General features: G+C 46.3%; 1 protein-coding gene across 1 annotated transcript in view; it reads left to right on the forward strand.

Annotated features, from left to right (window-relative positions):
• The window catches only part of UBE3C (ubiquitin protein ligase E3C), a 2,658,557-nt gene that overhangs the window by 798,965 nt on the left and 1,845,802 nt on the right, over positions 1–13,790 (forward strand). Inside the window, exon 8 of the mRNA XM_069647972.1 lies at positions 9,465–9,618. Within this exon, the coding sequence (XP_069504073.1) occupies positions 9,465–9,618 (154 nt within the window). The remainder of the gene's footprint in view (positions 1–9,464; positions 9,619–13,790) is intronic.

The following is a 13,790-nucleotide window of genomic DNA, read 5'->3' on the forward strand; positions in this document are numbered from 1 at the left end:
CTCTACGGTCAGATCGCCATAAGGTACTCCCCATTTCACGGTAGCCTCACGTTTCTCAGACACTTCTGGTGGTATGTAATCTGAGGGTGATTTGTTGGCTACTTGCTCATGTAATTTTGCAATCCCACCCTTCCCTGATTTGGCTCTGTCTTGAATGTACCATTTCCATTTAATTATACTGGCTTCTTGAGAGTGTCCTATTTGTGTGTTTTAGGAGAGCTCCACACCCATTGCATAATCGGGAGCGGCCTCAACACATCATGCCCCACTGTCATTTGCTCAGTATCGATAAGGGCCCAATATCATGCCAGCAACTGCTTCTCGAATGGAGTGTATGCGTTACCAGCATCGGGCAACTTACGACTCCAGAACCCCAGTGGCACACGTTTCCTGTCTTGTTTCTCCCACACACTCCAATTAGCGTAATTGTCTTGCACAGACACATTTAATTCCACTTCGCCTTCCTTCAATGGCCACAAATCAAGCACCTGCTGCATGGTGTCTTTCGCCAAATCAAATGCTTTTTGCTGCTCCTCCTCCCCCCACTGAAACTCATATTTCTTTCGTGTCACTTTGTAGAGGGGGGCCAGTATATTCCCTAAATGGGGAATGTGCTGTCTCCAAAACCCAAACAGCACTATGAACTGCTGAGCTTGCTTTTTGTTCATTGGAGGGTTGAACTCAAGTATTTTCTGTCGGGCCTTCGGCACCATCTCTTGATGCCCATTATGCCACTGAATCCCTAGGAATATCACTGTCTCAGCTGGCCCTTGAATTTTGTTTGGGTTAATCTCCCACCCTTCCTTCTTCAATCCTTCCATAATGACTTCTAACTGGGTTCGTACACTTTGCTCATCCTTGCCCTGAATCAAAATGTCATCAATGTAGTGAGGGATTTGTATGTCAGGTTTACACAGTATCTTATCTAAGTGCTCTGCTACCAGCCAGTGACAGATGGGCGGGCTATGTATGTACCCCATAGGTAACCTCGTGAAGGTGTACTTACGCCCGTTCCAAGAAAATGCAAACTGCTCTTGGCACTCTTCCGCAATTGACACAGAGAAAAATGCATTGGCTAAATCTACCACTGCATACCACTTGCATACCAGGTTCCCTCAGACTTTTGGACATTCTCAATCAAAGTAATGGCATCTGGGACTGCAGGCACTAAGGGAGGATTGTGTTTATTTAGCTCACGGTAATCCAGGGTCATCCTCCAAGACCCTTCCCCTTTTTTGACAGGCCAGAGCGGGTTGTTCCATGCGGTAGTAATAGGGCGTAACACACCCGCCTCTATGTACCCTTTGATGGTGTCTGAAATGTCCTTGTGCCCCCCGGGAATGTGGTATTGTTTCATTGCTACCTGCTTGGTTGCCACAGGCACCAGCACTGGGGCCATCTTCAATTTTCCTACAGCAACGGGTGTGCAGGTCAATGCACTCACCCCAAACTGATATGTTTTACCTCCATGTCCTAGAGTCAATCCTTCTAAAATGTCAAATCCAATTATGTACTCAGGTATCGGGACAATCAACACTTGGTATTTCTACCTTGTCAAATTGCCTATTTTCATTTCCACTTCTGTTTGTACTGCGGGGGTTTCCTTCCCCCCTAGACCTGCAATGGTAAAATGTCTGCCTTTAAATTGTGTTGGATTTCCATGAATCAGAGAGGCCTCCGCCCCGCTGTCTATCAATTCTCGCGCCCCATGCGTATTTCCCGGCCCCCAAAAGATCTTAACATTAACATGGGGCCACCGATCAACTTTTATGCGAGCAGACGCTGCCTCTGCCTCTAACATCGCACTCACCACCTTCCTTAAATCAGCATATGTTGGCTGGTACAGGGAAGGAATCCCCATAGACCCTTCTTCCTGTTCTTCCTCAGGAGGGGCTGAAGGTGAGGTGTCCCTCTGTGCCTTAGTCACCACCTGTTTCTTGACGTTCTCTTTGGCTGCAAGCCCTCTCTTTTTATATAGTTCATACATTGCCCTGGTTTCAATGCCATCAATTTCTTCTTGTGGCACACCATCTTTTAACAAGGCCAAAAACATGTCCTTTCTGGACCCTCTGGAGTCTCTATTATCTTGCCTCCTGCCTTCAGTTCTTCTCTCACTACGCCCCTCTCTCTCCCGCGGCTTGTCTTCACTCTTGTCCCATTCCCCCAAGTCTGCCAGTTGCCGGATGGCATCCACTACCTCATCAGTGGGTTTGCCCATCATACCTACGAGCAAAGTCATAATGACACTTTTGTATGTGCGTGGGGCAGTTCTGATCACCATATTCCTGATTGAAACTGAAATCGGCACAGCCCCCATGTGTCCTGGTGCATCTACGTGAATTGCTTCCTTCATAGCATGCTCTCTGACCTTTTGAATTGCTTCTTTCAAAGTGTACCACTTCTTTTCCTCGCTAGGCTAGTCTGTGGTAATAGGATACTTGCGGTTACATGCCTGGGCTGCTAGGTGCAACAAAGACACCTGTGAAGCTTGCCCATCATCCTCCGGGGGCGGCCCTACCCTTAACACCTCCTGTATACTGGTGTCAGTTGACAAAGGCAGGAAGCGCAGTGAGTCTGTCGCGTCTACCTGTAGCCCTGCTGCGCCTCCATCCAACAATCTCACCATCCATGTAAGCAAAGGTTCCCCTGACTTCTGCCTCGAACGAGTAATGATTTCCCCAACCTCCTGCTGAGTGTAATCTTCCAGCGTGGTTAAATCCACAACCCCGCCTGCAGGATTCTGCTGTCTTCGAACCAGTTTAGTCGGCACTGTCTTTTGATTGAGTTCTGCTTTAGAGTCTGACTCACCTTCCGAGCTGCTCTCGGGGCTTGTTGAGTGAAAAATGTCTCGACCCCACCTATCGGGGTCACAATCTACACCTGGGGCAGCAATTACGGCAGCCACTTTCCTTGGGTTGACCCCCCTCGTCTTTTCCTATATTTATAACGGGCCACTCTGACTGCTGCCCTCTCTGCCACAGTCTGATATTTATCAGCCTTGTCTTTAAAAAGCTTCATTTGTAATTGCTCCATTAATGCAATTTGCCGTTCAGCAGCTAACTCTTTTTCTAATCTCCAGATTTCCTCTTTCAACTCCACATTTCTCTGATGTATCTTTCTATAGGCATGCAGGAGGTCCTAATCCCGCCTGCCTAGCGCGGCACATTCCTTTCCTCTTTCCACTGAAACCTGTTGTAAACAAAACATTACTTCTGCCGGATGAGCCTCCCCTAAACTGTCACCCCATGGTTCGCTTAACCCTGCGCCGCATGCCCAAACTTAGTCCAACTTATCATATGGGCCATTCGCCCACCCTGTAATCCCAACATTGGGACATTCACCGCCAGCGGGAGCGCCCTTTTTTCGGAACAAACTACTCATCATTACAATAATTTGCAAAACCTCTTTTTTTCTTTCCTCTGCAGTCACTCCTTCACTCGCGCAAGCATGCACACAAAAAACACAGATTAATGCAGTCGGACACTCCCTGCCAAATGAAAACAAACCTTTGCTTGTAATAAAGCAGAGCCTGTCTGTGTTCAAACCCACATTCTTTAATATTTAGAGCTATTCATCACAAATATCCTGTTCGTGACGCCACAAATGTATTGCTCACCAAGAGTGCACGGACAGTAATTTATCACCAGTACATTGCAGAGCAAATACTTTGAACGCAAGTAGACAAAAGCAATGACTCACACCCACACACGCAGTTGGAGGATAAGTGCTCTTATATGGCTATTTATTCATAGTTAAACGTACATAAAGCAATAAGTGATAACACAGAGATAAATCACTGTGGTTCTGTCTTTTTTTGCTTTCGTTAGCCCACAAGGGCCTGCAAGTGGTTACCATTAAAAGTTACCTGGTGGCGCTGTCCATATTTAAGCGCTCGTCTGAGGAGTGTTCTTATTTTAAGTTTCCTTTTGATTTCTCAGTTTCTGAAAGGGCTCATTAATGTGTTCCCACCGTCACCTTTCCAGGTGCCCGGTTGGGATTTGAAGCTGGTTCTAAAACTCCTAATGGGAGCTCCGTTTGAGCCTTTACATTCTTGCCCTTTGAGACTGTTGACATTTAAAACTGTATTTTTAATTCCTGTTACTTCCGCTTGCAGAGTGATTCAGTTGCAGGCACTATCCGCTAAGCCACCCTTCACAGTGTTCCATAAGGACAGGGTTGTCCTTAGGGTTCGTCCTTCTTTTCTTCCGAAAGTTGTGTCGGAATTTCATCTAAGCCAGAAGGTCATTCTTCCGGCGTTCTATCCTCCTCCGCATCCTGGTAAGGAAGAGGAGAGGCTCAATAGGTTGGATCCTAGGAGAGCGTTAAGCTTCTACATCTCGCGCGTGTCCCAGGTCAGAGTGGACAATCGGCTCTTTGTAGGATACGCTGGAATGCGTTTGGGTCAAGCTGTTACTAAGCAGACCCTGTCCAGATGGATAATCTTGACCATCTTGGAATGCTACCGTCTGGCGGGTAAGGACCTTCCGGTGGGCTTTAGGGCCCATTCTACTAGGGGTGTGGCTGCCTCCACTGCTCTGCAGAGGGGTGTTCCCATTCATAACATTTGTGAAGCAGCCACATGGGCCTCTGTCCATACCTTCGTCATCACTACTCCCTGGATTCTATCCATGGGCAAGATGGTAAGGCGGTCCTCTATTCTGAAATTTGATTGGGCATTCTAAAATTCTAAATTCTTTTCCCACCTCCTTACGTTGGTACTGCGCTGGGAGTCTTTCATAGATGTGGAATATGTCGGAGGAACCAATCCCCTCGAAGAACAAGTTACTTTCTTACCTGGTAACGTTCTTTCGATGGGATGTTGCGACAACGTATTCCACATCGCTCCCTCCCTACCTGCCCTTCTACATAATTTCTTATGCGATTGCAGATTTCGTTTACGCAAGGCTTTCTGTAGTCATTCTGGCAGAAGATTGGTGCTGCATGTTCTGGGAAAAAACTACAACTGAGGCTACGGGCGTTGTACGTCCTACTTATAACATCCGGTGACGTCGGCTCGACGGAGGCCCTCGAGGACAGCGTATCGACGTCATCGACACAGGACGCAGACCCCGAAAATGTTCCCAAGCAGCACAGCTGTGGTGATTACCTGTCATAGATGTGGAATACGTTGTCGGAACATCCCATCGAAAGAACGTTACCAGGTAAGAAAGTAACGTGTTCTTTTCAGTGAAATACTGCTAAACAAGCTGAAAATCTGTGTACAAGTGCAGCTTTCACTGAGGCATGGAATAAATATCCATTATGGCTCTGAGTGCCCCCAGAATGCACTGCGCACCAGCACCATGTTTAGCTCAAGCATCACAGGTGATCGGAAAGTACCTCGCGGAACAGCGTCAGGAAGTCATTAAGGTCTTCCTGTTGGAAAAGGGTAATGTTTTGAGCACTAATTGTCTCTCTAGTTCTGATTCTGTAAGGAGTACGACCTCAGTAACTGTGATTTCTTCAGAGTTGCTGCTTTTCCATTCTTTTACCAGATATATGTGGTATGGTTGTTTTTTCTGATGTCCGTCGGGCTGGGAGATCAGATCCTTTATTGGGCCTTTTTTTCTAATATTTTATATGGGCCATACTACTTCGAAATTATGTGGAAAATAGGTAGAGGCTAGTTGCGCTCTGCCTTAGTCAGTTATCAAGGTAAGTTTCTGCATAAATATGTCTGAATAAAGTCTTTGACAAATCTTCATCTGGAAACGTTATAATTTATCATGAAGTCAGCAGACACGTGTTTTGACCTAAGTCGTTTTCAAGGCCTTGAACTGGAAAAGGGAGTCTGTCAGTCCAATAAGGTGGCGCTCTGTTTGTGTGAAAGTAAACTCTGGACCAGTAGTGAAGGGTTCATCCCGAGAAGAAATTAGAACTCTATCTCGTCAGTAGAACCTCCAATAGGTTATAGGGCTCCCAATCAAGGATTCAATTCCCATGTGCACGTGTCGGCTTACTTCATGATAAATTAAAACGTTACCAGAAGAAGATTTGTCAAAGACTTAATTCAGACACATTTATACAGAAACTTACCTTAATAACTAAGACTAAGGCAGAGCCTATACCTATTTTTCACTTGATTCACTTTTCTGGGGCCTTTATGGGTGGACCCCGTGGAATTGGCTGCTCAGCTTGCCGTTACACTGTGCTTAGGTGGTCATAGTGCATTTGTGAGTGGCCAGACTCGTATTTTCTGTTATACGTCGAAATCATCTTTTTCTCTGATGTAGGATGGAGAACCAGGACTGATTGAAATATTGAAAAATATATTGCTACAGTCTGTCTATCATAGCTAGCCTTTTGGTGTCCCTGTGCATGGCCTAGATCTTGATTCACTATTTCTCTCACTGCGGCCATGTGTGATCTTAGGTTTTGAGTCTTTTGAGAAATTGGCAATATGGCTTCTTCCCTCTATTCCCATGTATCTTGTAACATGTTCAAGACAACTCAGGGTTCTCTTCCATAAAGTAGTTAAAAAGGGGAATATCCCAGGGATGCTTGAGGTGTCTTACGGTTTGTGATAAGAGCCCAGGGTATCATGACATCCCAGTTTTTCCCATCGGTCTCAACTAGCTTATGTAGGATCCTTTGTAGGGTCTGGTTGAACCTCTCTACGAGTTCATTGGTTTGTTGGTGGTAAACCGATGTGCGTAGTGTTTTATTGTGTAGTAGTTTTTTAACTTCTTTCATTATCCGGGACATAAAATTGGTGCCTTGATCTGTTGTTATCATTGTAGGGAATCCTACCCTGGAAAGGAAAGGAAAGGTAACAGATGTTTTAAAATCTGCTGGCTGATATTGTTGCGGACGGAGAATGTTTGTGTATCAGGTGCCTTAGTCCACAATCGCCAAAATAAACGTATTCCCCATCTTAGATGTCTCAAGCGGGCCAACTATATCCATAGCGATTCGGGAGAAAGGGACTTGTAAAGGATCCGGGGGGACCAGAGTAGCTACCGTCTTCTGGCAGATGTCACATGCCGAGATGTCATTCTTTACATCAGCAAATACTTATGACCAGTAAAATTGGGGAATTACTTGACTCTATTTTCCCCACCCCTTGATGAGCAGCAATCGGATGTGAGTGTGCCAAATCAAGTGCAATCCTCGGATGGCTCAGAGGCACTACGATCTGGCTTTGATGAAGCCCATCTCTCCCAAAATCTCTCTGGTAGAACAGCACTTTTTTAATGAAAAAAAACAGTCCAACCTGTCTGTGCCCATTTTCTTCCATCATCACCATGTCTAAATCTCAGTAAGGGCAGGATAATTTCTTTGGGATAAGGCGAGATCAGGTATGGGGGTCACATCCTTTACCTCTTCTTGAAGGGTCTCCTTGAAAGGGAGGTCTACTTCCCAAAACCCCAGGAACCTCTTTCGGTCCCTCTCAGGGTCTCCACCTCTTGGAGAACTAGGAATACTGCTTGTTCTCTAATCCCTTGTGCTATTTTCTCCCCCTCGTTGACTGTGTAAGGGGCATTTCCATGATTATGCATTAAGACTTTGACTTCCTCTCAGAAGTTAGGATCTATCACTCCTGCCATTGCATCTAGACCATATCGCCAGGCAACCCACGATTTTAAGGCTAGTCTGATGTAAGTACCGGGTGGTGGAAAAAGGCTAAGTCCCATAGTTATTAATCTCCTTTCATTAGGCGGGATATGCTAAAACCCACTGACTGGTTTGTGGCTACTGTGGGGTTCTGGCCCATGGGTTTAATTTGGTGAATAGCACAGGTTCCCAACATTTCTCAATTGGTTGGTATCCCACTGTGACACCATATGTGGCGAAATCAGAAGGAGGAGTCGGACGCAAGTTGGACGTTTCCATATTCTTTTATTTAACCAAAATAATAAAATGAATATCTTGCCCTATGATTAGTTTTTTTCTACCTATCCAAACTAACTAATGGTGTTCGTCAGTCATCAGAAGTCCAAAACCAAAACGTCCTCCGTCCAACAAACTAATCCTATCTGGCTCTCTCGACTTAAATTCAGGGGTTTCAAGATATAACAGTTCTCGTAAGTAGTATGATGTCTGTATTTCTTATTTATCTGGGTTTGGTAACCCTTACTGATGAGTTTTTGTAGGTCTTGATGTAAGTTTAAACTTTCGGTCTCTGCAAGCTTTTGAGAGACTATAGTCCCTCTTATGTACTTTTTCAGACGGTGGCTCGTTCCTTTCTTTCTTAGCAATTTGAACCATTTTAATTCAGGGGTTGTCTCTTCCTCTCTTTTGGGGTATCTTGTATCCTCTTTCCTCTGATTTTGGTTTATGTCTTTGACGTTTATCACAGCTGTTTGGGCTTAATTCAGTATCTTTATCACAGTCGTTCATCCAAGAATACTAGTACTCATCATAAGTTAAGTTATGTAACTCTCTTGCTTTCTTCCAATACAGGGCGTCCTGTTTCCTTAGGTTTCAGCCTCAATAATATCTCTTCAGTAATGCTCATGGAGTCCCGTGGTCTCCTCATATTAGAAACACCCTGGTACCTTCAGACAAAGTGGCTTGATTCTGCAGGCTCAGCACTGGGACGTATCTGATTTGTCTGCTTTTCGTCTCCAGTTTCTCACCTCTCTGCCAGGCTCCTCCTCCTTGTTCTGTTAACTTGGAGTGGTCAACACACTTTTACTGATGGGAGGAGTCGCTCCTCCAGCTGGTACGTGTCTCAGCGTTGTTAGGCGGGTTCCTGTTCCCTGCATATGCTTCTCTCTCATCGCCTCCGTGATTTGCTCATCCTTTTTACAGGTTGTTTTGTGTTCCAAGCAATGGCATGTTTTTTTCAGATGGCATATCCTGTCCAGCATTACCTGAAGTCAATAGAAGGAAACCCATGTTATGGGTATTTAAAGGTAACCCCATAGATGTAGAAAGTTTTGCTTGTCTGGGGAGATCCTTGTGGGAATGGGAGTCCTTGTCCCCTAGAGGGGAGTCATTCCCAGTGGGGTCCCACTTGCCCAGACCCCTAGGGAGTGTCTTGCTGAGCTGGCTCACCTCCCTAGCCTCAGAGGGGGTGGCTCCCACCTGGGGAGAAGGGACAAATACCCTAGATTTGTCACACCCCATACATATGGACTAGAAGTACATTAACCACTACACTGAGTAACCTCTACTAATTCAACTATGAATCATGTTAGATGTATTATTTTTCATATTACCTATGGTCTTGAGACACCTGTCCTTTTGTAACAGTTAAATTAGTACAAATTAATGGAAAAATCTGGATAAATGGTTTGTCTACAGTTAATGCAATTGAATGTGAAGATAGCGATCACGTGTATTTATATAAGCGATATATGTATCACATTTAGTGAACACTGCAAGATTCTTAGTCCGGAACACCATGTTTTTTGATAGCAAATGTCATGTAATATGCACAGTATCATCAGACGATAGCTTATGAAATAACAGATTTAACATTTTATTGCAGAAATTATATATTTTCCTCTTATTTTTAGGATACTACAGGTCCTTTTACTTGTTAATAAATTTCAAACTTCCATCGAGTATAGAATATACTGATGTTTCTCGAGTTCCTACTGCGAAAATCCTTCTTGAGAACGTTTTGAAACCATTGCACTTTACATATAGCTCCTGCCCAGAGAGCGCAAGGTAAGGTACAAACCTCTACGCCTTTTTTGCAAAGGCAACTTTGCTTGGCTATGTAGTGCTGCTAGAGTGCATCAAATCATCAATATACTTTCTTTTTTCAAAGTTTCAATAATATGCTTAGTTGAAAAGACCGACAATCTACAGTAAAAGGCTCACTCCTTTAGTGATCACTGCATTTCTTACTGCACTCGTGGCTGAGCTATATTGACATGTACCCGTCAGTGTTATTTGAACATAAAGATGAGCATATAATTCAGTTTTCTACCTTTTTAAGTAAAGTAGATGCAGTCCTGATACTGTATTGTGAAAAACATTTGCATACCCTTGATGAAGCCTTTTGACTTTTACTAGTTTTTGTATTAGGTATTATTTTTTTCCCCTTTAAACATACTTTTTGTATGGCGGCAATACAAATAAATTATACAGGGTGCTTGCCTTCACATGAAAACATCCCAGCTTCACCTTTCACTGTTTTCTTTATTGTTGTTACTTCTGCTCCATGGGGGTCCATGGCAAAAATAAATACTTGGTAGTGTTCAAGTGCAATATTTAAATGACCCGCATCTCTGCTGTACCTGTCTTTCCTACCTGTATCTTCATTTCCTGACTGTGTGCATCATCCTCATTCTTTGTCTGCGGCTGATCCCCCAATACCCTGCCCCACCTGAGCTCACCATCTCTCTCAGACTCTGCAAGTGGACAGCCTTCATTTTCACTCTGGTGGTAAGGGACATGTATTTGTTTATCCGTCTCCCAGGCTTGAGAGGATGGAATCTTATAAAATAGACCCCAAAGTGGAACATAGAGGACCCGTCCATCCCTGGCCATGACTGTACCGCCCTACAGCTCAAATGTGTCCTTGTTTTCCTTTTTTGTTTTTGTTAAGCATCTTAAATGCACACAATGGAGCAACGTTAGCACAGACAAAATGATTAACCCTGAAAAGGTTTGCTAAGTCACTTAAATAGATGACCAATTTTGGCAAAACAAGTTAGTTGGGTCCCATATGTAGGTAGTGTGGTGAATCAACGAAGGACTCTGACTAAGGTGTGCCATTTTGAAGAGGGTTTATTTAAATAAAAAGAAAATGACTATCTAAGCATAATGCTATGAGGGATGTTCCCTACCCAAGAAAGTAAAAAGCAAGGCTGCTCAAAAGAAATAGTCCCTGGTCCAAATCCTAATAGCTAATTAGTCACTACCACTTAAGAAAGACTATAACAGTTGCCCGGGAGGGGGCGCTCAGGAGCAGTGTCAAGATGGGCGCTCTGTGAGCTGCCGAGTACCTGCCGAACATCCTGAGGATCTAAGGCTGATTAGCCTCGAAAATCTGTGGTGGGGAAACTGGAAGTGCTGGGCAGCGGATTCTGTGCCGCTTTGGAAGGAGGAAGGAGCGCCTGCCGGGGTCTGGCGTGCGGCGCTGCTGGGGCGTGCAGAAGTAACTATCTTGCGTGGCAGCCTATGCAGGTCCTGCACGGCGTGGCTCCCACTAGGGCCGGGAGATGTGGTTCGGAGCTCTGCAGTAGTAAGCAGGTGGAGGCGGGCCCATGATGTTCTTCCCCCAGTGAGCCCTAGGTGGCTTGTGCGGCCATGACCCATATAGCGGTCAATGTGGAGGCAGTTGGGAGGGCCTCGGGGGGACCGGTGTTGAGAGAGGTGGCATGAGCAGATGTAGTGTGGTTCGCTCCCCGTGTTGCTGAATCCTGGTCTGCGGAGCGTGGTGGCCGGCGCTGTGCTGTGGGAGTCAGCAAGTCTCTAAAAGTGAGACGGGAAGCCGGAGGTGTGTGCGCCTGGTGACTGTGTCTGCAGCACGCTGCCCACATTACCCGGTACAGCTGCCCTGCTGGCTGGGGTCTCCAGTGTGCGCTCCTGGTTCTAGGCGGGGAGGGCCTGGGGGAGCAGCAGGCACCCACAAACAAACGAGGCCCTGTCACTGAAGAAGTGTGCTCTTCCCTGCAGCTCTCTCCCATAGCTAGTCACTGCCCAATAAGGACTGTGTGCAGGGGGTCCTGAGGTGCGTTTATGGAATACTGGAAGCCTTACATTGGCACCTGTGTCACATCGGGCTTTCCACGGTCAGAGAGTGACATACACCTTGGAGGAGCACATGGTTGGGCTGCATGAGGCCTATAATACCACAGACACACAAGGAATTGCTGACACTGAGGTACTTGGGCTCTGGAGCAGTGGGCGAGAAGTGGCACAAATATCAGGTCCTGGAATTGTGCAAAGCGTTTTGTGGCCAGAGTCTGCAGAAAGGATCGGATAGTATACGACCAAAGTACGATTGGCACTGGTTCAGAGTCTGCAGGTGCTCCTAGAATACAAGTGATTTCGCCACAGGGTGCACCAGTCGCTGCGAAGAGTCTGCAGGGTCATTCATGCCCAGAAACATCCCTGGTGTGATTCCTGGCTGCAAACCAGGCCAAATGGGGAAACATGACAAGACACAGTTTAAGCTGACCTATGGAATCCCATCGCAATCAAAGGCAGTGGCCCAGCGACTACAGAAGGCAACGGACTATACGCTGGAACCCTCACCGGACACTCTGCGACATCAAATGTATCCTTACCCAGCTGCAAAGTGGTATCTCCACCCTAGTCAATGAAATGGATATGCTCACCTGTAAGGTTGACCATATGCAGGACCGCCTCAACAGGCACAGTGACAGATTGGATGTTGCGGAGCAGCATTTATTGGCGGCGGAGGACGAATCCTCAGCAACAACTAGGGAGATGGTGCAACTATGGTCAAGGAATTGCAAGATAGCCAGGATGACCTGGAATCCAGGTCCCGACGAAATAACCTTTGAATAATTGGGGTTCCAGAGGCAGTGGACAAAGTTCCCATGGAACAAATGGTGGAGGCATTGCTGTGGGAGGCGCTCAGAGAGTGCAGATTTTCCTCTGCCTTTGTGGTCGAGAGGGCCCATCACATACCCGGAGTGCACCCCTCAGTCCCAGGCACGCCGCCCAGGCCTATCATCGCCAGGGTCCTTAATTACAGGGACATAGATGATGCATTGCAGCAATCTAGAGAACTGGGCTTCCTTAACTACCGGGGTCTCTAATCTGGCTTTTCCCCGACTTTTCCAATAAAGTGCAGGCTTCCCATCCAAATTTCCTGAATGTTAAAAAAAGACTTAGGGATAAAGGACTTAAATATGCCATGTTGTTCCCGGCATGCCTGCGGGTCGAACACAAAGCAAAAACACTGTTCTTTCAGACCCCAGAGGAGGCAAGGGACTTCCTCGACAGTGACGAAAATGGATCCGATTCGGCAGAAGGAAAGAACAACCGCGGGAAGGGGTCACTTAAAGCCCCTGAGTGATGCTGTGGTGCCACAGCGGCTTCTCCGCCCTACTGCTCTGTGCTTTTTTGTCCCAAAGGGTGTTTGGCTGTCTGAGTCTTTCACAGAGGCAGTGAAAGGTTGGAGTGGCTAAGCCTCAAGAAGCTTCCGTGCTTCGGCTCAGAGTTCCACATTGGGAGGGGTGGGGTCAGTACTGGCAAATTGGGGTTGTCGGTACTGGCGTAGGGGGTTGGGGTGTTTTGGTTTGTATGTTGGGTGGGGTGCGTGCATGATTGTTGGATATTTTAATGTTGGTTCGCAAGGGGGGAGGTTGCTGATGGGGGAACTACAGACGATGCACGGCCAGCCTGTCATTTGTCTCAAAAAGGCCTAGAGGAATGGGGTTTATGATGGGGAATATATTGGGCTCCTGAGGTGGTGGCCAGAGTTGAGACCTGGCTATGTCAAGCCTGGGTGCCATAAAGCAAGTGTTCATCACGTACGACTAGGGTAATGGCGGAAAAGGGGGTTACATGAATAACTTGGGAGTGTCCGTGGCCTGATCTGTCCCTCAAAAGTAAGAAAGGTTCTGCTTTATATGCAGAGACGCTGTGTGGACATTGCGTTCTTCAATAGACGCATTTATTGCAATCTGGGGAGACAGCATTCGCCAAATCATGGGGTTGCCACAGGTACTTCTCATACTCTAGGTACTCCTGGGGGGGTATTCTCATCAGGAATACACTTGGGTTTTCCGATGCACGAGTGTAGTGAGGGATGTGGAGGGTAGGGCCTTGAACCTTACGTGTCAGATACAGGGGTGGGGATTCACCTTTTTGAACTACCATGGACCCAACACCGACTCACTGGATACTTCGGGGTG

The sequence above is a fragment of the Ambystoma mexicanum genome, chromosome 2q (assembly GCF_040938575.1).
Source record: "Ambystoma mexicanum isolate Mex_15411 chromosome 2q, UKY_AmexF1_1, whole genome shotgun sequence".
Classification (NCBI taxonomy): domain Eukaryota; kingdom Metazoa; phylum Chordata; class Amphibia; order Caudata; family Ambystomatidae; genus Ambystoma; species Ambystoma mexicanum.